Source organism: Eublepharis macularius, chromosome 7 (assembly GCF_028583425.1).
Source record: "Eublepharis macularius isolate TG4126 chromosome 7, MPM_Emac_v1.0, whole genome shotgun sequence".
Taxonomy (NCBI): domain Eukaryota; kingdom Metazoa; phylum Chordata; class Lepidosauria; order Squamata; family Eublepharidae; genus Eublepharis; species Eublepharis macularius.
The window spans coordinates 89,747,770-89,775,320 of NC_072796.1; the positions used below are offsets into that span (position 1 = coordinate 89,747,770).

The 27,551-nt window shown below is 41.3% G+C and overlaps 2 protein-coding genes across 3 annotated transcripts in view; one reads left to right on the forward strand and one right to left on the reverse strand.

Annotated features, from left to right (window-relative positions):
* Positions 1 to 292: 292 nt before the first annotated feature.
* On the forward strand, positions 293 to 10,661 carry SDCBP (syndecan binding protein). The gene is made up of 9 exons (XM_054985656.1): positions 293 to 409; positions 2,640 to 2,705; positions 4,296 to 4,374; positions 5,244 to 5,353; positions 5,924 to 6,082; positions 6,522 to 6,697; positions 7,125 to 7,296; positions 8,057 to 8,148; positions 9,939 to 10,661. Exons 2-9 carry the CDS (start codon positions 2,655 to 2,657, stop codon positions 9,991 to 9,993), a joined length of 894 nt encoding a protein of 297 aa, XP_054841631.1. The 5' UTR covers positions 293 to 409; positions 2,640 to 2,654; the 3' UTR covers positions 9,994 to 10,661.
* Positions 10,662 to 11,258: 597 nt separating this feature from the next.
* NSMAF (neutral sphingomyelinase activation associated factor) overlaps positions 11,259 to 27,551 on the reverse strand; it is a 59,598-nt gene continuing 43,305 nt past the window's right edge. The window contains exons 20-31 of one of the 2 annotated variants that reach the window (XM_054985249.1): positions 25,841 to 25,883; positions 24,825 to 24,988; positions 24,096 to 24,204; positions 23,710 to 23,768; positions 22,388 to 22,455; positions 21,597 to 21,664; positions 20,867 to 20,990; positions 20,026 to 20,106; positions 16,618 to 16,768; positions 12,408 to 12,510; positions 12,066 to 12,175; positions 11,259 to 11,571 (exon numbers count right to left, since the gene is read on the reverse strand). In XM_054985249.1, coding sequence (XP_054841224.1) covers positions 11,477 to 11,571; positions 12,066 to 12,175; positions 12,408 to 12,510; positions 16,618 to 16,768; positions 20,026 to 20,106; positions 20,867 to 20,990; positions 21,597 to 21,664; positions 22,388 to 22,455; positions 23,710 to 23,768; positions 24,096 to 24,204; positions 24,825 to 24,988; positions 25,841 to 25,883 — 1,175 coding nt within the window. In that variant the 3' untranslated portion in view covers positions 11,259 to 11,476. The remainder of the gene's footprint in view (positions 11,572 to 12,065; positions 12,176 to 12,407; positions 12,511 to 16,617; positions 16,769 to 20,025; positions 20,107 to 20,866; positions 20,991 to 21,596; positions 21,665 to 22,387; positions 22,456 to 23,709; positions 23,769 to 24,095; positions 24,205 to 24,824; positions 24,989 to 25,840; positions 25,884 to 27,551) is intronic. The other variant, XM_054985250.1, reaches the window with a different exon arrangement.

Genomic DNA, 27,551 nt, shown 5'->3' on the forward strand with positions numbered 1-27,551 from the left:
CCTGACCGCCTGACGAGGAGTTCGGCTACTTGCTGTTTTGTAAGAGTCTAGTTGGAAACCCCCAAAACCACCGTTGCTCATTCGAGCCGCAGTGTGTGGGGGAGGGAGGGACGGAGGAGAAGCGGCTACTCGGCTGCAGAGGCGTCTGCCCCCTCCTTCGCACGCCACGGGGTGACAGCGGGCGAAGGGCCAACCGGACTCCCGCGGCCGCCCAGCGCCGGCTGCTCCCAGCCTCACCGAACCGACGCCTCCCCCGCCCGTCTAGCGTCACGAGCGTCCCGCAGACGGCGCATGCGCACGGCCTCGCCTTGCCTTTTCTCCGCCGCCTCCTCCTCTTCAGAAGCCGAAGAAAGAGCTTCCGTCTCGGAGTCCGCCTTGTCTTAACGGTCTGAGTCGCGGCCGTCAGCCGGTGAGTATCTCGGCGGTTTTCCGAAGCTGGGCCGCAGCGTCAGCTTCGCTGTGGGAGACACTGGGCAGGCCGAGTCGAAGCGGGCTGGGCCTCTTCTTCGGGGGCTCTGGGCGGTGGGAGGGGTTGGCAGCCGCCGCTCCTCTCGGGCGCCGCGGGTGGGGCATGCCGTTGGTCCCGAAAGGGGAGGGCGGGCTTCTCGTTCCTTTCCATGGCGAGGGAGATGCGCTCTCGACATGCTCAGAGGCACTCGTCGACTCTTTTCGCTTACTTGAGGGCCGAGTGCCCGGGGAGGGGAGGGGAGGGGAAGGGAAGGTGCGTGTGCCTGTTCCCCCCTCTTGTCTGGGACTACGAGCAGGAGGAGAAGCGCGTCGCGAGGGAGGGGAGGCTCTCCTGGCTGGGCTCCCAGTCCTCTGAGAGGCTCTGCGTAGGAGGGAGGGGGAGAGTGGAGGGAATCGGCCGCGTTCAGGGGAATGGCGGCGGAGGGGCGGGGGGGGGAAGGAGGAGGACTCCCGTTCATTCGGTTTCGTGACGTAAAAATTTACTTGGAAGTGGAAGAAGGAAGTCTTTTCGCGGGTGGGGCGGCCTCCTCTCCACTCCTGTGGCGACTGATTCAGGCTGGGATACGTGGGTCGGCCTCTACAGCAGGCGGACCCGGAGGGACCCAGGGGGCGCGGTGGGAGTTGCCTGGGCTGCGTCCAGCTTATCCTGAAGGGTATTTATTTTCTTTGCTTGGTGCGTGTGGGCAGAGACATGTATGATTGAACTCTGAATGTATTTCTTGGTCAATTCCGGATCTTGGTTGGTGTTAAGTAAAAACGTCTGTAGTCTCTCAGATAACATGGTGGACCACTTTATATGTTGACCGACTCCTTTTTTTCTCAGTTAGACCGTGTGACCATTGAATGCTATAGCATTAATATTTTTAACAGTGTCTAAATTGACAGATTTGGTGCTTCCATATTGGTTACAGTTTCATTTTAGCGATTTTTTAGGCTTTCTCCAAAGTATGGTTTGTCAGTTTAGCAGATTTTTTTTTTACTCCTGATGGGAAAAGCCTCCCAAATAGTTATGATTTCTCAGTGTAGCAGGGGGAAACGAAGAGTGGAGGAGTCAAATTGTTGATGTTTGAAAGCTTACACCCTGGAAATCTAGTTAGCCTCTAAGGTGCTACTGGACCTGAATCTTGCTCTTGTACCTCAGACTAATAGGGCTACCCTGAAACTATCTTCATAGAAGAGGGAAGGGTATTTGAGAGGGGGGGAAATACTAGGAAGGGTTGGTTGACTGGAAAACAAAGGCAGGGGGAATGGGAGTTCCCTGCAAGTTCCCCACCTCTCCCACAACCCACTGTGGCTCAGAACTCCCTGGACTCCCCCCCCCCCTGTGATTTTTACAGCCACCCCCCCCCCCCATATTATACTAAAAAATTAGGTCCAGAAAGATTTAGGTTGATCTTTGATGAAATAGCAACTTGCATACAATTGGAAGCAAATGCCAAGAAATAGTACTTTAGGTATAAAATGAAATGTTTTCTCTTTTACAACAGTAAGTAGGATATTATTTACATCAAGAGGAGTTAGGCGTGTTAGTCTGTAGTAGCAAAATCAAAAAGAGTCCAGTAGCACCTTTAAGAGTAACCAACTTTACTGTAGCATAAGCTTTCGAGAATCACAGTTCTCCCGCATCTGACGAAGAGAACTGTGATTCTCGAAAGCTTATGCTATAGTAAAGTTGGTTAGTCTTAAAGGTGCTACTGGACTCTTTTCGATTTTATTTACATCAAGGTTTTACTCACTCAAAATGTGTAACAAACATTTTTATGTAAGAATATCTGCTGATGTAAAATCATGTTCCAAATTGTTTAACATGTTTTGTTCAATACTTATACTCCAATTGAAATTTCTGCAGTTCCTAGTCCTATTACATTGCTTATAAAATTCCATCATCCCGTTGATTTCATGGACTTACATTTTGTATTCTGCTTTGACTCCTGGTAAGAAATGGGGACTATGAATAATATAAATATGCAGGACTATGATGTGATTAGTAAACTAACTGTCAGTCTAGAATTTTTTTTTTAAAAAAATAGAAAACTCAGTCCCAAGTTGAGCTGGATCAGGACACTCCATGAGACATTATGCTTATGTTCCCTCTGGTGTTACATCCCAAACTACCAATAGTCTGCTGTATATAACAGTTTTATATTGAACAATTGCTTTTCTTCCTGTAGTGAAATTTTGTGAAAATGTCACTTTATCCTTCCTTGGAAGATCTGAAGGTGGACAAGGTAATTCAGGTACGTTGAAGATACATGGAGAAAATGAATTTGCGGAAGACATATATATTGTGAGGATTCAAGACAAAATACCCAAAGTACTATTTGCAGTAAGCTGAGAATACTTGGCTGTATTCTGCTTTGGATACAAACTGAAGCTGAGTTCCGTGTCTTTAACAGAATGCTGTGTTGCAGCAGGCATCAGTGGGGATGGGTTGATGGGAAAGTCACTGGCTTATGCCATTAAGTCCCTCTCACTTCCCTCATTTTGGCTTATGCCTTTGTTGAGGAGCCTTCTCTAGCATCCTGGAACCCAGAGAGGAGGCAGCAGCAGTGAAAAAACTAAAAGCACTGTAAGCTAAGCTCCCATAATCTTCAGTTGTTCTTACACTGTGTGTCTGTTCTAGCTTGCTGAGGCTGGTAAGTAGGGGCAGCAGAATCTTGTGAGATCGGGTAATTGGCCAGGCAGATGCCCTGTGAGGTGAAGCCTAAGTGTGGCTCCTGCTGCTTTTTTTTTCCTGTAAGGGGAATCGTTGCCTGTGCCTTGCAGTAGTGGAAGAACTGTGTCGCATTTGATGGAATTTTCTGAGTAGGACACTTACCCACCAATGAAAATATGTTACTGTGCTAAGAGAAGAGCACTTACCCATTCTTTTGTTTTATTATGTGTTTTATTGTTTTATTATGTGCACTAAAATACGACCTTAAATATTTTAGAATGAGTATTGGCTTTATATATCATATCCATGTTTTCACATAGCCAAGGGCTGGTCCCACTGACCAGTGGCTAAGGTTCCTGGAGATGTTTTGCCATCTTCTGGGCATGGAGCAGGGGTCACTGGGGCAATCACGGGGTGGGGGTAGTTGTGAATTTCCTGGATTGTGAAGGGGATTGGACTAGATGACCTTAGAGGTCTCTTCCAATTCTATGATTCTATGTAGATTTTTTTAAAAAACTGTACAGTGGAGCCAGTCATGCTGCAGTTTAGGGATCTCCCAGTTTTGTTAAAAAAATCTGATTTGTGAGTATCTGACTAATTTAGGGGACGCTCCCCCTATTCCAAGTCGGGATTTTCCTTTACATAGTTTTTCTTGTTTTTTGCTCCGTTTGTTGAAATCCAGTGGCCCTTTTAGTGATTGGGGTGGCTCACAAAGCTGTGTCAAGGTAGGAGGTTACATTAATAACAGAAAAGTAGCTGGTGAAAGGTCACTGCTGCCACCTTCTCATCTAACAGGAGGCCAGGGCCAGCAGCTTTTCTATGCTGCATACTTGTTCCTTTAGGAGAAGTGCAGTCTCATCTAGAACATTGGACACCTCATTTCCTTGGTCATCATCACTAGGATCTCTGATTTGTCAGGGTTTAGCTTCAGTTTATTGGTCCTTATCCATCACTATGTTTATGTAGGTAGACCTTTCCCTAAACCTCTGGCAGGGCTTGTGAGGAGGAGTCTTGCATTTAGGAAGGTGAAATTTGTGTTGATGCTTTTGTAAAGAGTATAATTTATTCCAAATGTGATGAAGCTCTACAGTATTTTTTAATTAAGTGTCTCCTCAAAATGTTTTCTGAATTTTATTTTAAACTTCATGAAGTGTTTTATCTTTTTGTGTAGGCCCAGACAGCTTTCTCTTCAAATCCTGCCAATCCAGCAATTTTATCTGAAGCTTCAGCACCCATCTTTCAAGATGGAAGTAAGTTACTGTAGTTTAGGAAAGTATAAGGGGGGAAATTTCCATCATACAGAAAAATGCAATATTTACTGCATTGTTAACGAAACTAGAGGTACAATTCAGAGAAAAAGGACAAGGTTTAGCAAAATCAATTGGTGCTTAGTATTATGTGTATTTTCAGTGATTACAAAACTCTTAATGTGCTTTTTTTGTCATTCCTTGACTTTTACTTGCTTGTATGTTTTACTCTGCTCATCATTACACCTGCTCTTCTAGGATACATGAATTGGAGCGTTATAGTGGAGGAAGGATGAAAAACATAATTTTAAATGGCATTCAGTTTGTTTTCCTGAAGAAAAAGGCAGCTCTGTGTATCATAAAGTATCACCTTTTGCTATGAGTTTACCTTTTCACACTGTTTTTCTACTTTTTGTTAAAAACCCCACAGTAGCAAAACAGGAGTAATTTTTCTGGACCCTTTTTCAGGAAATATTGACTTTTTCTTAACATCACTGTTTCCTGTGAATTGAATTGTGTTTTGCTTAAACAGTTGCCTTAGGGTTTTGAAGTGGAATGTGTGGTATAGATATAGATTTTATGCCGTGATAACAACAATGCTAACTTTATACTATGAGCCAACTATTAAACAGTTTGTCTGCCAAAGCTCTGGGAATAACAGCATATACTGGTCAACTGGTTGAATAAATGTCAAATAAATGGCAGTATCTTCTAGCAGTAGTAACTATCTACTTGCTGTGAAGGAGGAATTGATTCACTCAAACCTGATACTTGCTTTCTCTTTCACCATGTTTAGAGGGAAGGGAAATATAATTTCAATGGTCCATAAGTATTTTATAGAACAAATCCCTGTTTGGAATTAATTTCTATAGGTTTATATCCCAAACTGTATCCTGAACTTTCCCAGTATATGGGGCTGAGTCTGAATGAAGAGGAGATACAGAGAAACTTGGCAGTGGTTCCTGTTGCTGATTCTCAGGGGGTAAGTATAAATCCAGTGAGCAAACTCCTCTCTTAAGTTTAGCACCAGAATTCTTGAAATTAATTTCTGGGGAACTTTCTGTCCTAGCCTTTTTATCAAACTGCTAGAAACAAAAGGGCAGAAATATTACTTCCCAAATTATAGATCCAGAGGAGTTAGCCATGTTAGTCTGTAGTAGCAAAATAGTAAAGAGTCCAATAGCACCTTTAAGACTAACCAACTTTATTGTAGCATAAGCTTTCGAGAACCACAGCTCTCTTTGTCATGCATCTGACGAAGAGAGCAGTGGTTCTGGAAATCTCATGCTACAATAAAGTTGGTTAGTCTTAAAGGTGCTACTGGACTCTTTACTATTTCCCAAATTATAGGTGCAGAAGTTTTCTCCCTGAAGTACTCTGCTAAGGCACAGGGCTGTGATACCTTACAGTTGTTGCAGCTGTATTCTTGCCAGAAACTTTAGCCAAAGCATTAACAAAACTGCTGTCACAAATGAAATTATTGTATTTTAATCAAAGACTTATGAATGAGACTTCATTCTACTATGGTTTACATAAATCTTCTAATCCTCAGCTTGTTGCAAGGCCTTCTGCAGTGAATTATATGGTAGCTCCAGTAACTGGAAGTGATGTTGGAGTTCGTCGAGCAGAAATTAAACAAGGGATCCGTGAAATAATCTTGTGTAAAGATCAGGATGGAAAAATTGGGCTTCGTCTCAAATCAGTAGACAATGTATGTATGAAGCTTAATACATCATCTTGTAAAGAACTTAAGTGTGAATTTCAAGCACAAATAAGTAAAATCAATTTAAGACACCCATAAATTTAAGTCTTGGATCCAGGCTAGCATTTACTTGAGAGCAAGGATTTCTGCCTGTGGGAACACTGGTTTGGAACCAAGCCAAAGTATTTAATTTTATATATCTGAAGAAAAAAGAAAAATGTGTTACTATTCTTTTAACTAGTGAGAGGCCATTATTTAGTGTATTTTTTTTAAGTATGGGACTTTGCAAAACAAAAGCAAATTGAGTTTTACTAAACTACTGCCAGATTTAAAAATCTCTGTGCTGTCCAGTAACTTATCTTGTATGCATCTTTTTAAAAAATATACTGAGTACATCCTGATGGTGTTTGGTTTCTTGCTTGATGCAAAGCTCTATCTTTCTGTTTAGGGTATATTTGTCCAGTTGGTTCAGGCAAACTCTCCAGCATCCCTGGCTGGGCTGAGGTTTGGGGACCAAGTTCTGCAAATCAACACTGATAACTGTGCAGGATGGAGTTCTGATAAAGCCCATAAAGTTCTGAAGCAGATACCTGGAGATAGAATTTCAGTGGTTATTCGTGACAGGTAAACACTTCTAAAAACCTTACAGTTGTGTTTAAGGCTCCTTTTATCAGCAGAAAAGTTGATGACTGTCTTCAAATTGTATTTAATTCTTTCAGATCATGATCTCCTAGTGGGACTAATTAATTTGTATATAGATGAGTGATTAGTTTACTTAGTGTCTTCATTTATATTCCACCTTTCTTCCCAAGCAGTACCCAAAGCAACTTACGTATATATTTCTCTTCTCTTTTTTATCCTCTCAACAATCGTGAGAGGTAGGTTAGGCCAAAGTACATGAATGGGTCAGTGTCACCCAGAAAGCTTCCCTAACAGAGTGGGGATTTGAACTTGCATCTCCCAAATTATTGCCTGGCAGTTTAACTACTACACCACACTGGTTTCTGAATAAAACATTTGACAATATAAATTGTAATTTTTTTCCTGCTAGGCCTTTTGAGCGAACTATTACTATGCACAAAGACAGCACTGGACATGTTGGCTTTATATTCAAAAATGGAAGGATAACTTCAATAGTAAAAGATAGTTCTGCAGCTAGAAATGGACTCCTGACAGAACACAACATCTGTGAAATTAATGGACAGAATGTAATTGGCCTGAAAGTGAGTAACATATTTGATTTAAAAAAATCACCCTACTGTTAATTTAAACCTGTTTTATGCTGTGACAGAACTATTATATGTATGGAACAGGATTCAGATGAGGAAATCTGTATTGCCTCAGATGCTCAGCAATGTATTTTCAGAATTTTGTTTTGTTATATGCTGTCAAACATATTATGTGCACTTCTAACATGGAGCAGTAGTGGTTGCCACTTTATCTCTACAGATGGTGGGGGAAAAACTTTCTCTCGGAGCAGGCTACATGTTTCACTAAAACTGGTGGGGTCTTGCAGAAAGAACTATAGCTGGGGGATAAGAATAGTATTGCATTTGTTGGTTTTCCTTTCTGTTGTCCCCCCCTCCCTTTCCACTAAACAGTGTTTGGGTTTTTTGGCTGTTAGAAGGGAAAAACCATGTCCTTAGTTTGCTAATGGGGGCTACAAGCATACTTTCTCTCCATTGCTTTTTCTTAGCCTTGTAGAAAGAGCTAATAATATGCAAAATGAGGGCTATAATGGCAACAGTTGGGAAGGAATTCTGTAACAAAGGTGTGTTTGTTGTCATCCAGAGATAATAGCTAACCATTGGTAATGACCAGGTGAATGCATACAGAAATGGCAGGGTTAACTGTTTTTTCCAGTCTGGTTTTTAAGATATTTCTGGACATTTACTATGATAGCGGAGAAGAGTTAATTTTAATGCAGAGCAACCATTAAAAACTTCGTTATTCATTGCATCAGTTTTGTAACATTTTTCACAGGATCCCCAAATTGCAGATATCTTGACAACAGCTGGAAATGTAGTGACCATCACCATCATGCCTTCCCAGATTTTTGAACACATAATAAAGAGGTATGCATAAAATACACATTATAAACATTGTACTGCTTCTGCCTTCAAAGTATTTACATCTGAGGTTCAACTTTATTCAGTGTTAAATAATAATATTTTACTGAAGATCAAAGCTGGCAAGTGGGCTTTCAGTAGTATTTTTGGCAGATATTCTTTATACTGGGATATATTTTATGGGGTAATGAATTTAAACTTGCATAGCTAAGTTGGGCTTAAAATTGTTCAACTGATGCAAACCAAACGTTTTTAAAGTTAAATCTGCTTGTTAGGCATAGAAAACGAACAAGTCATGACCTGCAAATAATTAGTAGTGAAGTACCTTTGCCAAGCCAGTCCTTGGGGAAAAGGAGGGCTTGGCCTTGAGTAATGTATTCTGTGGCACGTGTGTTCTTACTGTTGCCTTGCCCCTATTTCATAGGAAAGGACAGACTCACTAAGAGCTGAAAGAATTGGAGGGGAGGGGATGGCTTGGAGGTCACTTGCTGGAGGATGCATGTGATTATTCCAGCTATTCAATACAGAGAATAGTGATATGCATTCTTTCATGTGAATCAAAAAATCTTTTTGCCATTTATTTTCTTTGATAATTCAGCTGATGGTGATCCTTATTAAAGATCACCACTAGGGAAACGGTAATAAGATGCAGAGGAGTTAGTTGTGTTAGTCTGTAGTTGCAAAACAGTAGAGTCCAGTAGCACCTTTAAGACTAACCAACTTTATTGTAGCATAAGCTTTCAAGAACCACTGCTCTCTTCGTCAGATGCAACATGTTGGTTAGTTTTAAAGGTGCTCCTGGACTCTTTACTATTTGGTAATAAGATGAGAAACCAGTTGGGAGAGAGGCTGGAACCATTCGCATGGCAGTGCTGTGCTATAAAAAGATCTTCAGCTTGGGGGAAAAACTGAAAGAAGTTCTGATAGCAGCCTGGAAAGTTTGTGGGAGCACTGAAGAAAACCTGAATTATTTTTTTCTTCAAATGAGTGAAATGTGCTAAGATACCCATAGGGTGCAGCATTTTGCAGGTCTTTCATGGTTTAGTAATGGATGTTTACAATTTTATTTGTAGAAAACTAAGGCCATTTATACTTTTAAATTCTATAAATATGCAAAAGTAGGTTTAGGTTTAATAACGTATTGCATAAATTCAACTTTATTATGGTGAAGTAAATATAATTAAATTCTGCTTATAAGCTGCAAATTTTGTGCTCCTTTTTCTCTTTACTGCATGTTAAGCACTGACTTTGTTATCTTGCTGAGGATCTAAAACAGCTTAACTTTCTCCCTGTCCTCATTTTATCCTTACAACATACTCCTGTGCAGTATGTTGGATAGAATTACTAGCCCAATGTCTCCCAGCATGCTTTCATGGCAGGGTGGCGATTTGAACTTGAGTCTCCTAGATCTTAGTTTGACACCCTATGCAATACTGGCTTTGCGATCTCTACATTGGTTTGTACTTCTGTTCTTCTAAAATTAATAAGCTCCTTTACCCTTCCCATTATCCTCTTGAGGCTTGTTTCACAGAAGATATGTACTAGGGGAAGGCTTTTAAATCTGTATAAGGGGAAAATGCTTTATACTATCAATGGGGAAGTATGTGAGTACAAGCTATGACAGTAAGCATTTTTGCTCCAGGGAGATAAGGAAATGCCTCCTTGCTTCAGAGTTAAGTAAGTGCAATCTTGTGCTGTGTATCAGATGACTTAAGGTTTTACTTCTCTTTTCTTCCAGTCCATTAGAATGTCTGTTGTACACAGTGTCAGTTTAAAAGTTTTATTCTTATTTCTAGGATGGCCTCAAGTATTATGAAAAGCAAGATGGACCACACCATCCCTGAAGTTTAAAACTAGAGCTGTTTTGTTGTGGATGCATCTATAATGAGAACTCTGCTACTCCACATTCATATTCTGCACATGAGCCTTTAAAACCCAAGAGGAGAGCTGCTGCATTGAGCAATTTGCATTATGATGTTAAGGCTGGAAACATCACAATCCAACATGTTATTTTTGTTTACCAGCTGCGAATTGTGTAGCTTTATATTAGCTTCACAAGACATAAAACCATGTAATGCTTTTTTCATATAATGTAAATTTCTTCCACTTCCTATAAGCTATAGGAATGGAAGAAAACTAACATATGCTGTAAGAGTTAGTATTTACTATTTGTGATACAAGCCTGTTGCTGCTCTTTGTACTCTTTCAGATAAATTAGTTTTTCTACACTACTTTCTGCTTGCAAGAATATCTTCAGTGATGACTTCTAGCGCTAGTAATTTGTTTACAAAAGCATGCCAGTTAAAACTGAGCATACTGTTGCTATCATTCCATATGTATTTTAAGTAATGAATATAGTGTCCATATCTTAAATCTTTTTATTGCTTTTATTCTAGTGTATTTGACCTTTCACCATGTTAAATCAAATAAATTGTTGCTGAACTCACTTTCTAATTAAAATGGCACCATAAGATCATGATTAATATCTTTGTATTAAAGCAGATATTCAGAATGTTCAATTAATGTTTTACCATGTATGGGAGGTGATGTAACAGCTGAAAAATGAGGATTATAATAGCATCTCCAGAAGTTATATATATCTAATACTGGAGTGCTGTCAATAGAATGTACTATGAAAGCTGCAGTAACATATACAAAAGTTTATACTTATGTGCAAAGTAATGATCTTTTGTTTGTCAGTGGTGCCTCTAAATTCATATTAAGGGCCAAACATAATTTAAAAATGCTATAAAGCATGCAGCTCTGTGCTCTTGCCCCCTCCCTCCTTGCCTTTGAAGTGCTGAAATAACTTAAGTTGTGGGGGAGCTGTTTTGGCATTTATGTGCTTGGTGGGGAAGGGAACTAAGAGTGCGTCAACGTGCCAGACTACAGGCCCAGTACACGCATTTTATTTTAAAATGGTCATGCTCAGGGATGTCATATGTACTTTGGCCCATAGACATCTTATATATACTCCTTGCAAGAAAATGGGGGGGGGGTGTCATAAAATCTTAAAAGCAGAGTACTGCGGCTGTTTATCTCCACTAAGAGGTGGACAACTGTAAATAGATTACATGACTGCAAATTAACACCTTTACCAAAAATAAGTCTTTATTTTCACCTAAATTATTTGGAAAAGCATTTCAAGCTGTGATGATATTCAGAAATAACAAGTGCATATTATAGGCTGACATGGAATAATTTAGAGAACATAAGCTACAGGCACCGAGAACTTAGTCTGAACCTCTTCAGGTTTGATTACGTATGGATAAGATCCATTTAAAAGTCTCATTTAAAATATCTGGAAGCCCATACATATTTTCAGGAAAGGCACTTAGTACTGCTGTTTCCAGAACATGATTTGTCTGTCTTCCCCTCCAGTGATAATACTGTTACATTGCTCATTCATCCACATAGATGTCACTGGACCTAAAGACAAAGATTTAGCCAACAGATGAGTTTAGTTCGTTTTTGTTTGATTTTTTGCTAACAACATTGCAAACTACATCCCACTGAAATACAATTTGACACCCACAGACTTGTCCACATAAGGCTAATAAATCCTCTTATTTCAATGATGCTGCTACATTGCAGGTTTTAGCTGTAATAAAACATTTATACCCCACCTTTCCAAACAGGTAGCTAACCCACCAACTCTAAAAATGGTAAGGGTCCATCACATTTCAGAATGGGCAAAAGCCATCCTACACACAACCCAACCCCTCAATAGAATTCATTAGATTCTAGAAGACAAAGCAGGCCTCTGTGGCTAAGCACTCTCAAAACAGAATGAGCTAATTCAAAAGTGCAATTTCTACCCACTTATTTGATGTACAATAAAACATTAGGTTTAGGTCATTAGCCTTCCAGTATTTAAAGCTGCAGTACCTATGGGAAAGCTGTCACTTAAAAAAAAAACATACCTGCATGTCCTCTGATTCTTTCTATGATTTTTCCTCCAACTATATCCCAAACCAGTAATTCTCCAGACTGACTTCCTGATAAGACAGTATTGCCATCCCACTTGAAGCATCTGTAAAACCAGTTGCATATGGGAATAAAATGATGCTATAAACTTAACCTCTTCCCTCTACAAATTACACATTTTTAAGCCTGGCAAATATTCAAGGTATATTATGTTCGTAATCGCCACTATTAACAATTTTCCATGACGTTTCCCCTCCCAAGTAGTCCTGCCACTGTTAGACCAACCTATAATTTTGTCCCAAGTGATAATTAGTTCCAGAAATCTGATACAGCATTACCTTTGTGACTGCTCTGAAGCTATGGAAGAGATAATCATTCCAGTTTGCACATCTGTCACTTTGAAGTAGCCATCATCTCCTGTGCTTAACAGGTGCCGGCTGTCTAAAAATAAAACAATTGTGCTATGTATTGAATCCAGGCATGCTATACATGCAGGTAAATAACGATGGTCCTTTGCATGTTCACACAAAAAAGTTCTCAGTTTCATGTATGCAAGTAAAGCACATTGAGGACACACGCCTCAATATGTGAAGCTTTAAAAAAAAAATTTCCTGGAATTTCAGGAGCGTTTTGGGTTGGCACAGAAGGGAGGGAGGGATTAAGGGAGAAAACGGACTGACCTACACCTAGCTCTTAGCTATTGTATAGTGCATGATCCCTTTAAACTGGAAAGGATTATTTTTTATGGTGGATCTGTCCTCCAAACTCAGGAGGCAAGGTCTACCCTCACTGGAAGCAACGGCCCTTTGATATTTAAAGGGACCAGGCACCAAACAGCCTGAGGGCACTGAAAATAGAGCTGCCAATATAAAATAATGGTCTAATGTTCTTTAAAATGACACTTTTTAAAAGTCCATGAGAACTGAGACATGCTTCTCTCTCCTGCTCCCCCAACTGTTACTGTTTCAGGGGTGCAGGGGAATGTACCAAAATCATTTAATTTTGTATTGGTTTTTTTAAAGGCATGATTTTCAGATGCCAAAATTCCCAAACCAGAAGTTACAGTACAAAGCCGAACCCTCCCACACAAAAGCTTAGAATGTGAACGTTTCAGTGTGCCATTTTAAAAAATAATCTGAAAAAGTGATTTTTAAATGAATACCATTAGCATGCAGTAAACCAAGCTTGTATACATCATTCACTTTTGGCTATATATCCAGAGGAGTTAGCCATGTTAGTCTGTAGTAGCAAAATACTAAAGAGTCCAGTAGCACCTTTAAGACTAATCAACTTTACTGTAGCATAAGCTTTCGAGAATCACAGTTCTCTTCGTCAGATGCATCTGACAAAGACAGCTGTGGCTCTCAAAAGCTTATGCTACAATAAAGTTGGTTAGTCTTAAAGGTGCTACTGGATTCTTTACTATTTTGGCTATGAGTAGTGGATAAGAATTGCTCTAGACGATTTGACAAGGAAGCTTCTGTAAATGGTTGTTACGGATTTTCTGGGCTGTATAGCCGTGGTCTTGGCATTGTAGTTCCTGACGTTTCGCCAGCTGCTGTGACTGGCATCTTCAGAGGTGTAGCACCAAAAGACAGAGATCTTTCAGTGTCACCATGTGGAGAAGATGTTGGCAGGTAATTTATATCTACTCAGGAAAGGGGGGTTGAGCTGAGTCATCCTGTAAGAGTTTCCCAGGGTGTGGAATGCTAATGGAGCGAGGCTTCACTGTATCCTGAGGAGGTTCTTTTGCATATGGATTGGTGCTTGATATGCTAATCTTCTCTGCAGAGTATTTTGTTAGCCTGGTGTTTTTCAGGACTGGAAACCATGCTCTATTCATTCTTAAATTCTCTTCTTTCCTGTTGAAATTGTCCTTATGCTTATGAATTTCAATGGCTTCTCTGTGCAATCTGACGAAGTAGTTGGAAGTGTTGTCCAGTATTTTAGTGTCCTGGAATAGGATACTGTGTCCTGTTTGAGTTAGGCTATGTTCAGCCACTGCTGATTTTTCCGGATGGCCAAATCTGCAGTGTCTTTCATGTTCTTTTATACTTGTCTGGATGCTACGCTCTGTGGTCCCGATGTAAACTTGTCCACAGCTGCAGGGTATGCGGTCTACTCCTGCAGAGGTGAGGGGGTCTCTACTGTCTTTTGCTGATCGTAGCATCTGTTGTATTTTTCTGGTGGGTCTGAATACTGCTTGAAGGTTGTGCTTTTTCATAAGCTTTCCCATCTGATCAGTGATTCCTTTGATATATGGCAAAAACACTTTTCCTGTGGGAGACGGTTTTTCCTTGGTTGTTTGATTTATCCTTGGTTTAATTGCTCTTCTGATTTCATTTCTGGAGTAGCCATTTGCTTGATGTGCGTGGTTTAGATGATTAGTTTCCTCGCTGAGAAAGTGCAGTTCACATATCCGTCTTGCACGGTCTACTAATGTTTTTATTATGCCTGTTTTCTGTTGAGGGTGGTGGTTGGAGTTTCTGTGTAAGTACCAATCCGTGTGAGTTGGTTTCCTGTAGACCTTGTGACAGAACTGAAAGTTTGCTTTGCGGATGACCAAGGTATCTAGAAATGGAAGATTCCCCCCGATTTCTTTCTCCATGGTGAATTGTATGTTCAGGTGGATATTGTTGAGGTGGTTTAAAAACCTCCACCAATTCTTCCTCACTGTGGCTCCAAATAATAAAGGTATCATCTACGAACCGGAACCAGACTGTAGATTTGTGGGGTGCTGACTCTAGAGCTGTTTTTTCAAAATGTTCCATGTAGAAGTTTGCTATAACTGATCCTTGAGAGGGCTTCCCATGGCCACCCCATCCATCTGTTCATAGAATTCGTTATCCCATTGGAAGTAACTGGTTGTCAGACAATGGTGGAATAAGGCTGTTACATCCTCTGGAAAAACCTGATTAATAAGTGCGATTGTGTCTTTTACCGGAACCTTAGTAAACAGGGATACAACATCAAAACTGATGGATATGTCTTGTGGATTGAGTTTCAGAGAACTGATTTTGTTGATGAAATGTGCTGAATCTTTGATGTAAGACGTGGTTTTTCCGATGTGGTCCTGTAGAATATTGGCCAGATGTTTAGCTAATTCATATGTCGGTGAACCAAGGGCGCTCACGATGGGTTGGAGTGGGACTGAATCCTTATGAATTTTAGGGAGTCCATATAGTCGTGGTGGCTGTGCTTCTGTCTTGCATAGTTTTCTGTGCGTGTCAGGATGAAGTGAGGAATTTTTGATCAGCGCATTTGTTAGCCTGGTGATTTTGCGGTTGGATCTTGTTTTAGTTTTTTGTAGGTGGAAGGGTCCAGGAGTTCCTTAATCTTCCTTTTGTATTCTGTTTCCATTATCACTGTGGCATTGCCTTTGTCAGCTGGTAGAATAATGATGTCTGGATCCGCAACTGAGGGTCTTGATGGCCTTCCTCTCCTTGCGTGTTATATTGCTGCTGGGAAGCTTTGCCTTTTGTAGAATCCTGGCCATCTCTCCTCTTATTTCCTCAGCGTCCTCTTCAGGTAGATGACGAATGGCAGCTTCTACATTTGCAATGATGTCTTCCACAGGAATTTCGGTGGGGGTGACTGCAAAGTTTCCTCCCTTAGCCAAGGTGGAGGTTTCTTCCGGTGAGAGTTGATGGTCGGTCAGATTGATGACAATGCATGCATTATCAAGCATTGGGTTTGTCTGTCTTTTTTCCAGTCCTGAAAAACACCAGGCTAACAAAATACTCTATACCCTACAATAGCCCTGCAGAGAAGATTAGCATATCAAGCACCAATCCATATGCAAAAGAACCTCCTCAGGATACAGTGACGCCTCCCTCTGTTAGCATTCCACACCCTGGGAAACTTACAGGATGACTCAGCCCAACCCCACCTTCCTGAGTAGAGATAAATTACCTGCCAACATCTTTTTCACACTTTGACACTGAAAGATCTCTGTCTTTTGGTGCTACACCTCTGAAGATGCCAGCCACAGATGCTGGCAAAACGTCAGGAACTACAATGCCAAGACCACGGCTATACAGCCCGGAAAATCCACAACAACCATCGTTCTCCGGCCGTGAAAGCCTTCGACAATAGAAGCTTCTGTAAACTTCTTTTTGTGAGTGTGCTGGATCCTGTTTTCCTCTCAAGCCATCAATGTGCCACAAGTGACTATATTAAATATGGAGGACAATCATAGAATTTCATAGGCTATGAAGTCTTCGATTTCACTGCAAAGTTGCACTGTTAGACCATGTCTGAAACCTCAAGTTAAAATGTATAGTTAGCTATTTATATCAAGTCTGATCCTTGGCCAGTGTCGCTTAATAGCAGCAGCCTTACAATGTTTTAGGCAAGGGAATCCCTCCCCGCCCCCAACACACACTGTCGTTTAACTGAAGATGCCAGAGATTGAACTTAACATCTCTGTTTTACTACTGACCTGCCTCCACCCCTTTGCCCCCACTTGGTTACTCTCTGTCTGATCTGGGATTAAGATACAGGTAATGACTGCAAGTTATGTGAAGACAGAACTTTAATAAAACGTACCAGGACTAAAAGCAGCATCAAGGACAGTCTCTGCATGGCAAGCAAGCTGATGCAACGTTGAGGCAGTAGTAATATCCCAGATACTAATGGTGCCTTCTTTGGTTCCTGATGCTAGCAGAGTATGTGCATCATTCAACTGGATTGTATTTACCTAGATAAGTACATGTTACATATTACTTTATTCATCTTTCAGGCAAGCACTCTGGAAAAAAAGCAAAGGATCTAGTAGACCGTCATTTCCCCTGTTAATTAACATTTACTGACTTCTATGGTATTAAATGACAGTGTTTCTCTATATAAATCTTCATTGTCTTCCCTATTCATCTTTATTAAGCACTACATAAAAGCTGACCTATTTACTTAAGTTTTAGGGAAGATAGAATATAGAAACGGTGATAGTTGTTAATACTAGTTCTATTTGATTTTGTGTTTATTTCTGCATTAAATGTTGTACATAAGCCCCACTGAAAACCTTTAGTGGAAAGGCAGACTATAGTTCCTAAACATCTAAACACATAAATAAAAATAAATCTCTGCACAGCCTGACTTAGTCAAATGATGCTTTAATACTACAGCCAAACTAGCTGATCAGATTAGAACTTAAGTACCTAACTGACTATATCTTGAGCAGGAATGTGGCACTTTCCAAGAATTCCCAGTAAAACAAAGGAAGCAGTTGTGGCAATATAAGTAACTAGCAACAAAGCCCGTTGTAGGAAAAAGTACAACGGGCTCTAGAAAGGGAAGGGCGGGAAGGTGGGCATTGCCTCCTCTGTGACTGATACCAGCTGAATGAAAGCAGGGGGTTGGGCATTACGACATCCTCTGTGCTTGATCCCTGCTGAGTAAAGGGGGGGGGGGGCAGGCATTGCCTCCTGCTCCAGTCTTGATCCCGGTCGGGTGAAGGCAGGGGGCAGGCATTGCTCCTGGCATTGCCACCTGATCCCCTCCTGATCCCAGCTGGGTGAAGGGCAGGTGAGCCTTGCTACCTGTTCTGCTCCTGATCTCAACTGGGTGAAGGTAGGGGCAGGTATTGTTACCTGCACTGCTCCTGATCCCAGCTGGGTGAAGGTGGGAAGCACTTGCCACTTGCTCCCCTCCTGATCCCAGCTAGGTGAAGGACAGACGGGCATTGCTGCCTGCTCTGCACCTGATCCCAGCCTGTGCTTCCTGCTGTGGAGGTCTGGCTGCCTCATCTGGCCTTCCCTCCACAGCAGCACCCTCTGGTGGCGCACCAGGGTAGGAACTGAGTTGTCTTGAATACGCTTAGCCTTTTATATAGTAGGATAGTACCAAGAGCAGCAGGAGACACTCCCTCCCTCTTGTATAGAATTCAGTGGTACCAATTTTATAAGACTGCCTAGTTGTCCCTGGACTTAATCCTTTAGGATTGGCTTACCAAAGGCTTTCAACAGAACATTAACTGAAGCTGGCGAGCAAAGGTCTTCTACATAGTCCTTACTGGCAGGGGTAAAGCATTAAAGTGTTCCCATTGTGTTACACATAAATATTTCAGTAATCTGACTATGCATTTATTTCTACAGCAAAACAAATAGTATAGACTTATAACTTGATCCTTTTTTAAAAAAAATTAGAAAAACCCAGTTTTATTTTATTTGGCTCCTATATATGCAATATAAATCACCTACTGATCACTGAAGGTATATTTCTGCCCCTTTCCCACTACTTTAGTTTAAAGAGCCTTTTGAATAAGAAACCATCACTTTAAATATATGTATACTGCCATTTCCAGTTCTGACTTCACAGGCTATATGTAAAATATACCTTCACAGAAGCTTTCTCCCCCTTCGGTTGTGCAGACACTTTAATTTAAAAAGTTATATTTGGCAGTACAGTTTTGGATATGGACATGTAAAATATAGGTACAAAAAACAAGAAAATAAAGCATGGGTCCAGCAGTTCCATTTCTTGTAACAGAGGTGCCTTTCTCTGATACAAGGAGCATTCTGCCACTGTAATGATTCTTGCATTGAAGGAAGCCTCTGCTGTTAGAATAGAAACACTGGATCCACCCCCAGAGTCTAAATCATCAAAACGCATTTATTACGGGCAAAACCAACTGCTATATTACAACTGGTTAATTCTTACTGTACAGTAGTCTACCATACTAGACAAAATTTTGAATTTACTTTGTAAACATGCTATGATTGACATGACAGCAACCATTTGTTCATTTCACTAAATTTGTATATATAGTGACTAGCTTGATACCCGTACTTTGCTACGGTATTTAACTGCTTTAAATCCAGTTATAATACTTATGGGTATGTAACATTTTTTGTTTTTGTTGGTTTTGTAGTATAATAGCATAGTACCCGAGCTTCACAAAGGTGAATAAAGCAAAGCGTGTTGATGCTGAAAACCAATGAAGTGAATTTCAAAATGTAACATTTATTGAAAAGATTTTAAAAGGAAAAGATTGTAGTGCAATAAATAAAGTGAAAAATATGTACAACCGTTTTTTTCCTACTGAAGGACCTCTTTGTAGACCACATTGGTGGTTTTCCCCTCAGGTGCTAGGATCGCCAGGCTGCTGAGTGAGCTCACTCTGGAGCAGGCCACATAGAACTGCCTATGTGAGAAGCAGTTCTCCCTCAAGTCAATTCTTGCCATCTTGTACTGTCTTTCTTCAACTGTCTGCAGTTTGTGTTACCTGATTTTTATCTCAGAACACAGCATTCCACAGCTGACCAATCAGAAGGGGCCGGGGGCGCAAGCAGGTAGGAGCCTGTCAGCCACACAGGAAAGCCAGGCCCCACAGGGAGATTGGCAACCCTAGTGAACTTTTAGGGGAAAACTGGGAGGTGCAATTTATCTCAGGACACATTCAGTGACTCCCAATAACAACTGCATACTGTTTAGAATGCGGAGGGTGAGGACCAAGCAGGCCACATACACAAATGACCTCTGTGTTCCAACTGTCTCAGGGGGTGGGGGGAATGAGGTATGGAATGTTGTAAACTCCAATCAGCCCTCATATGCAAATGACCTTGAAAGGCTGGCCCAATCAGAGAAGAGTGGCTGAGCGGGCAGTGGGTGAGGGCGCAAACAGGCAGCAGCCTGCCAGCCACACAGGGAAGCTGTATCCCTGTGGGAAAACACATTTTACCCCTTTTTACCCCCTTAGGGGGCGAATTTCTTAAAATCCCTTCTTAGTGAGTCTTTACATCACAAAAGGAATGTTCCCCCCAAATTTCTCATTTCTAGGTCCAGGGGTTTGGGCTGGCGTTGATGAGTCAGTCAGGACACTTGTCTTTATATATATATATAGATAAGGCATTTGCACTGCAGTAAGAGGGTTCAGAGAATACATAGGCCACTGCCTGCTTTTTAGCTAATATTTTGGGTGGGATCTACGATAGTGCACACACATATTGTTATACTCACACTAACATCATGTTCCAACTCAGCAATCAATTCAAAATGCTTCTTTGTGCCCAACAGCTCTGCAGGAACGCAGTGCCACACCTGGAAGATAAATACCTGGGTATAGATGTTTCCTTTTAATTCACGTCTGCTGATAGGAACTAGCTACTATGTTGCTTGGAAATTGGTTAGTTTAGCGCAATATGCTTATTCTTTAGGCTTGGTCTCTTCATAAAAGGAAAAGAGAAGTCTGGCTTAGCTCCTAACCTTTTGAGATCTCTTGTTCTTACCCAGGAGAAGAATTTCCAGGATCATCACAGGCCATAGCAAGACATGATTTTAGGCTTGAATACCATTTTCTCAAATTGTCAAGTCTGTGCAACATACTACTGACCGTACATGAGAATGAAGTGCATGTATGGGCAGACCTATACATCACATGGCAGCTGCCCGAAAAGCTTCTGCTCTGCTACAATGAGAATGGCTTGCCAGGTGAATAGGTTTCAGCTCTATGGATACCTGCATTACTGCCTGCCACCGAGAATGTCTAGCAGTGTTATTAAAAGGGAAATCTCTATGCACAGACTGGAAGCGATTCACTTGACCAGCTATCTGATACATTACAAACATGGCAGAAAGCAACCACCATGGATCATTCTGCTCAAGGCTTTAAATATATAGAAATAAAAAACTGATTTTGTAGCTGCATCTGAAGAGTAAAATTAGAGACAGTGAAGTTTTCAGAAGCTACAGGATATATTATCAGTACTGGTTTAGATGATACGGCGGTACATAGGCTCTGTTGATCTGTGCCATTGCATTCACCATAACAAATTCGTATCACATGAAGAATTGTACATACTTTCACTGTAGAATCCCAAGATGCAGAATATAAGCGATCATTGTGCCAGCAGATCTTGCTGACAGCATCATCGTGGCCTATTAAGGTGTCCTGCCGTCTTCCAAAAGCAATTGAGTAGAAATAGCTAACAGAAAAAAATATTACAAAGAGATAAGAAACTATTTGCATACTAGTTTCAGACAAGCTTGTTTTCTAAGTTTAAATCCATTTGATTCACTGATTTTCAAATAGTTACAAATAGTAACAAAAGCTTTGTTATCCAGCACCTGATAATCCAGATTGCTCAGTTAACCAGCACCACACCTCCCTCTTCTCAGCCTTCTCTTATCTGCACCTTCGGCCACTTTTGTTTCTCCAGCTTGCCAGCATATGCCTCTGGCTGTTGCTGGGTTTCTCAAAGCTTCACTGCCTGCTGACATCACCTTTGAGTGCCTCTTTCTCTCTGAACTAGAGCTCCCAGGAAGATGGTCAGCTTGCCTGCCGGCTTGCTGTGTAGGATGGCTCTGTGGCTCAGGGGAAGTGTCCCAATGGAGTAGGGTTTGGTCACTGTGCATTCCTCTGGGTAGAGGGTGAGCAATAATGAACTGGCAACCCCATTCCTCATGAGTGCCAGATAACAAATCTTTCACTGTACACAGAAAGGAAATGTACATTGTTCTCTTTAAGTCTAGCAGTATTGAAGCATTTACCAAAGTTGTGCTATCAGGTCAGATAAAAGTACGTTACTTACATACTGTTATCCCATGAAGAACATACAACAGTGGTATCCCCCGGAAGAATTAAACAGGATGACAAAGCCTGTGACAAATGGCAGACAAGACCATGTTCAGGTACACCAGAATAGGTTCTGAAGAAAGTTAACTTGACTGCAAACACTTTCTGCATCCTGTAAGCTCATACTTTAAAAGCAAGCCTCCTAGCTATATGGGAGAAATCTCAATGCCCTGAAGTTTGCTATGGCCCACAAAGAGACAGTGGATGAAGGCTGCCAGCGCAGAGCAGGAAGATCTCTGTTATTAGCTATATTACTAGAAGAAAAAATATATTTTATGCTTTCATTTGTTCTATATACAAAACACAAAGCAAAACCTAAACCTTCCTAGATAAGATGTTATTTAATTAATTCAGATTATTACTTGCTTGTAGTTAGCCAATTGACAGTATTAGGGCTCTGCAGGGTAGCCTACAGCTTTGAACAAAATCTGTTTAAGAGAGGCTGACAATGAGCCTTAGGGCTTTTTTTTTTATTCTTAGTGTTCTGCAATGACTGCATAGTAGCTTATAAAACAGCTTTCTTGGGGAAAAGTCCACACAGTCCTCTTGCTCCATTGGTATCAGCAGTCTACAAAGTAGGCAACAGGTCATATACTATAGTCTAATGGCTCTCTGTACAACCAATACATGTCTCAGGTACGCTGTGTTGCATTAAGGGTTTTCTGGGATCCTCTGGACCTTTCTTGACAGAGTCATTCAGCAGGTCAAACTCTAAATAAGAACAATGCAGGTCTGGAAGAAACTGACCATGCTTGAGAAGGAAACACTCCTCTGAAGCGCTTTGGATTCTGCAGAAAACATCTTCAGGGTTGAATCTAATGCACATTTTGAGAGAAGAGTAATGAAGAGTAAATCAAAGCAATCAGTGGTTTCTAGATTCTGACTTTCCAAACACACTTGGATTGAAAAATAAATTCAAGAACAAAAGAAATATTACAGGCTGTGTAGTCCTGTGTGCAGATGCTCAATTGCTAGTACAAGAAATGATCTGTACACGAGGCACTGAGTGAAAAATATTAACTGCTTACACATGGACTTTACTGCTGGCAGAATATTCAGCACATTCAGGGGAAAAAATTGCTGGATTAGGCTTTACTTTCTTTCCACAATGTTTGACTGAAGTTTGTTCATACAAGGAAAACTCTTCTGCAAGTGGCATTCAAGCAGATTTCTTGGTCCTGGCTGAAGACATCAGTAGATAAACACACCAACCATAATGAACCTGTTAACTATTAAATATTCAGACTATCCAAGGTTGGTGCAGGATGGGAAGACACTGGGGAAAGGAATTCAATGCCTTATTTCCAAGTCTGTAAACTTCAAATCTTGTGCAATCAGGTATGAATCTGTCTGCTGATAAATGCAACCATTTCTGGAGAATCCCAAAGGATTAGAGAAGACTCTGGGCTGAGTTCTAGAGTATACTGCTCTCAGTTTGACAAGGAATCCCATGCTGGAAACATGCCCTAAGACATGTTCCAGAGCCACATTCCCTGTAGCTGTCTATTACAGAGAAGATCAACCACTGGGGACAAGCTGATATTACACAATCCAAATGCTACATTCAAGAAAAGCTAGATAAGCTATGCAAATCTGTTCAATTTGTATAACATTCTGCAGTTTTATTTTGTCTAATTTGGCCCATTATGGGTAAGGGTATAAACTACGGAGGCTCATGAGTCTAATATTGCTGAAAATACTATTTTCTAGTCAGATTTCAGTAGGCATCCTCAACAGGATTCCTAAGCATACTGCCATGGTTGCAAGGTCTAGAAATTTTCTTATTAAAGATACAGATTCTCAGCAAGACGTGTTCTGTGCCTGTTCTGCACCTTTCCTACACTGCCAGAGAACTACAAGCACAGAGAGGCCTCAGGTTTCCTGAGAAGACAGTTGAAAACGAAAGTCATAAAATATTCAGATGTATTTGTGAACAGTTTGTTCTTGCTTATACATATTCACAGGCCCATGCTGAGTCAGTTCTAAGACAATTTAAAAGAAAACTATGCTGAGATGATGTCAGTGCCTCTCTAAACACTGTTCATACCACTGAAGAGAACGTCACCTACCCTGAGATGTAGAAAAAATGGAAGACTTGTTGGAAGAGACGGCAATTCCAGTAACTGCCCTGTTCAAACATAAATAATATTGTGTATAAAACATTCTATTGACATATAAAAAGTCCAAAGTTCATTTAGATTAATTCCAGGAGAACATTATTCCATTCCTCAAGATACCTGCTTTGAGACAAGGAGGGTATCTGCTCCAAAACCTGCAGTTGTCCCCTGAGCTTTCTAACTGAGACCTGGTTACAACCTGATCCTGGAAAGTAGATTCCTCCACAACCCAGTTGAAAGATTATACTTTTTCTTTGTACACAAAGGTTGTACATGTACTTCCAGCTCCAGAGGCTGGCATGCCAACCTCCCTGCCATCTGCCACTCAGCTTACCTACCCTTTGTGAATCTTGTGTTGCTCATCTAGTTTTAATTTAGTAATGTTGTTCCAGGCAAGAGTTATGCTTTCTTCTGTCAAATCTTCAAAAGATTCTTCACCTGGGGAGACTAAAGGAAAAACGGAAAAAATGGGTCATAGAAAGCATTGCAGAGTCATCATGATTCATATATAACTGATCCCAAATGAAGAAGCCAAAGACAGATGGGAAATTAATCCCTCTTCTGCATTTGACTTCCCTTGCATCACCTTTGTCTTCATGAGATTTTCTGCTCAAGAGCATTTCTATGACAGCCAATCAAGAGTTGGGAGTCTGAGTGATTGACAGAGAGGGCTGGAGCATGGATGACCAGAACAGGACATTGCAGCAGATGAACAGAGAGCAAGCTGCTGCATGCCACTTGTCCTGCAAAGGGCTAATTGCCTCCATCATTATCCCGAGCTCTTTCCAAACCAGAAAATTTCAACACAGAACAGATCCAATGTCAGTACTCTCTCCCTTTCCAATCCTGTGTACTCTCCCCTCTTCTTACCATGTACAAGATACCACTATATTTTTCTGGCAAGGGAAATACTGTGCTTGAATTTATCATTGTGTCCTTGGCCATTTAGAACTTTCTTGAGAATAATTAAATCAGCTACCCAGCTTAATCAAGAAATTAATAATAATTGATAATACTTAAATCAGCTTAATCAGCTACCTAGTAATATATAGAACTGCCGAATTTACCTGGTGACTCAACCAGAGAGATGCTGCGGCTGGATGCGCGAGACAAACTTCTGAATCTGGGGATTATCCTCTGCGGGTGAGGAATTGTAAACAGCTGTTTTGGAGTCTGTCCAAACTCTAAGATTTGTGTCAGCAGCGCTACTCTTTCGTTTGGGTCCATAATTCTTCAAGAGAGGAAAAATACGCATGGGAATAAATAAAGACATAAAACTGTTTTATAACAAGTGGGGCCATTAGCACACCTAGCCCTGTAAATTCTGACTGGCAGCAGCTCTCCAAGGCTTTTCTTGGTCCTGCAGCCAGGAGTCCTTGTACGGCATCATCTAGCAATTTTTAGAACAATTAAGACATACACTTGTAGTATTTTCTCCACTAGTTTAGACAACAGGACCACTGCATGCATGTATTCAGCAGAACTGCTTATTTACTACCTTGCACACACACACACACACACACACACACACACACACAGAGGTCAATTTTTATTTGAACTCCCTAATTATGCTTGCATTCATGCGCTCCCCTATTTTCTTCTTCTCTCTTACAATTAGTATAAGGTTTATATTACCAATTTATGGGCTTCATGATTGAGATATGGAAAGATCAGTGCAATTGTTCAAAGAATTCAATGAGACTTTTCAAGCGTAAGTTCTTCAGCACAAAGGCCTTAGGAAGAGAGGGGAAACAGGGCTCTGGAATTACAGTGTTTCCCTTCTTGTTATCCCAGATTCCCAGCTCCCCCTCGATTTCTGCAAAATGCCCACAGTTGCATGTGATGCCTGTGTCACAACACCAGGGAATCCCATCAAGTGTCCAGGAATGCTGCAGAGCACCTTTTGATATTCTGAACCACACAAGCCCTATTCTCTCCAGACTCACAGAAAAAGCTTATCACCCAGAAAAAACAAAGCACTGGAAGCAAAGCAACATCACTGGATGTCCCCTCCCGCCACACTGAAACTTGAGTTTAGGGTCTTTCTGAAAAAACTGCCTTCTTCCCATTTCAATGATATTACCTGTTTAAATCAACTCCTCCTTCATATGTTAATGGATGAAATACTAAAAAAAAGGGGGGGATATAAGAAATATGTTACCATTTATTATCACTGTAATACTTCTGTAGTCCCACTGTAGTACAATAACACTAACACTGACAATGATGTGCTTTTGAGTCATATCTTACACAATTATTTCAGCTAGCCTGACCAAATAAGTTGCCATAGGAAGAACCAATCTCTGCAGCTTAAACTTACAAACCAGTATATAGCTCACAACCCTTTGTTCATGCATACTGGACTATCTATTACAACACTTCTGGTTCAGTAAAAGGCTACAGAAATGGAACTGGAAGGAATCTCACAGGTCAAAACATCCAATTCCTGTAAAAGAACAACGCACTCGCTCCTACTAAATCTTGAATATTTATTTATTTGATTTCTATGCCGTTCTGCTCGCAAGCAGGCTCAGAGCGGATCACAACATTTTAAAATATACAACAGAATAACATTTTTGTAGCAATATAAATATTAAAAATACATTGATTATAACACAACCACATACATTTTGCCCTACCCCTCAAACTAAATAGACTGCAGGGCGGGTGGCCAGTCATAGATGTTACAGAACCTGAGGGGGGGCATCTACTCCACCCATGGCAGGAGGCTGATACAATACCTTAGGTGGCCCACCCACCTCAACCACCAAATGCCTGGCAGAACATCTCCGGCTTGCAGGCCTAACACAAGGATAAGAAGTCCAAATGGGCCTGCGTTGAGGCAAGGTGAACCCCTTGGGGCTGGGGACCACCAGTAGGTGCTTATCTGCTGAACGAAGCAGCCTCTGGGGAACATGTGGTGAGAGGTGGTCCTGCAGGTACGCTGGTCCCAGTCCACTAAGAGCTTTAAAGGTTAGAACTAACACCTTGAACCTGATCTGGAATTCAACTGGGAGCCAGTGCAGTTGGTGCAAAAGTGGTGTTATATGTGACCAGAACAGAGTTCCGGTCAGGATGCATGCTGCTGCATTCTGGACCATTTGCAGTTTCTGGAGCAGTCTCAAGAGCAGCCCAGCATACAGCAAGTTCCAACCTGGAGGTGACCATTGCATGGATCACTGCAGCTAGGTTGCTGGTCAACAGGTAAGGAACAAGTTGCCTGGCCTGGCAAAGATGAAAAAATGCAGACCTGGCAACTGCTGTGACCTGGGCCTCCATTGTCAAGAAGGCATCCAGGACCACACCCAAACTTCTTACCACTGGAATAGGTGCCAACGGCACCTGTCCAGATAGGAAGGTGGATCCCAGAACCTGTCAACCCACATCCCAGATACAAGGCCTCCGCCTTCATGGGATTCAGTTTCAGTCGGCTCTGTTTTAACCAACCACTCACGGCCTCTAAAGCCCTGGTTAAAGTATCCAGGGTGGAATCTGGCTGGCCATTCATCAACAGATAGAATGAGGTGGCCAGGCTACCGTCAGGATTCAGTTACAGTGATCAAATCACCCCTGTGCTGAAAGTGCGGCACTGGTTACCCGTCTTTTTCTAGGAACAATTCAAAGTGCCAGTTCTTACCTTTACAGCCCTAAATGGCTTGCGGACAGGTTACCTGAAGGAATATCTACGATCCTACCCAGCCTCTTCTGAGCCCTGCTCTCTGTGCCCCACCTTCAGAGGTGAAGTAAATGGTGTCTAGAGACAGGGCATTTTCTGTGGTAGCAACTTGTCTTTG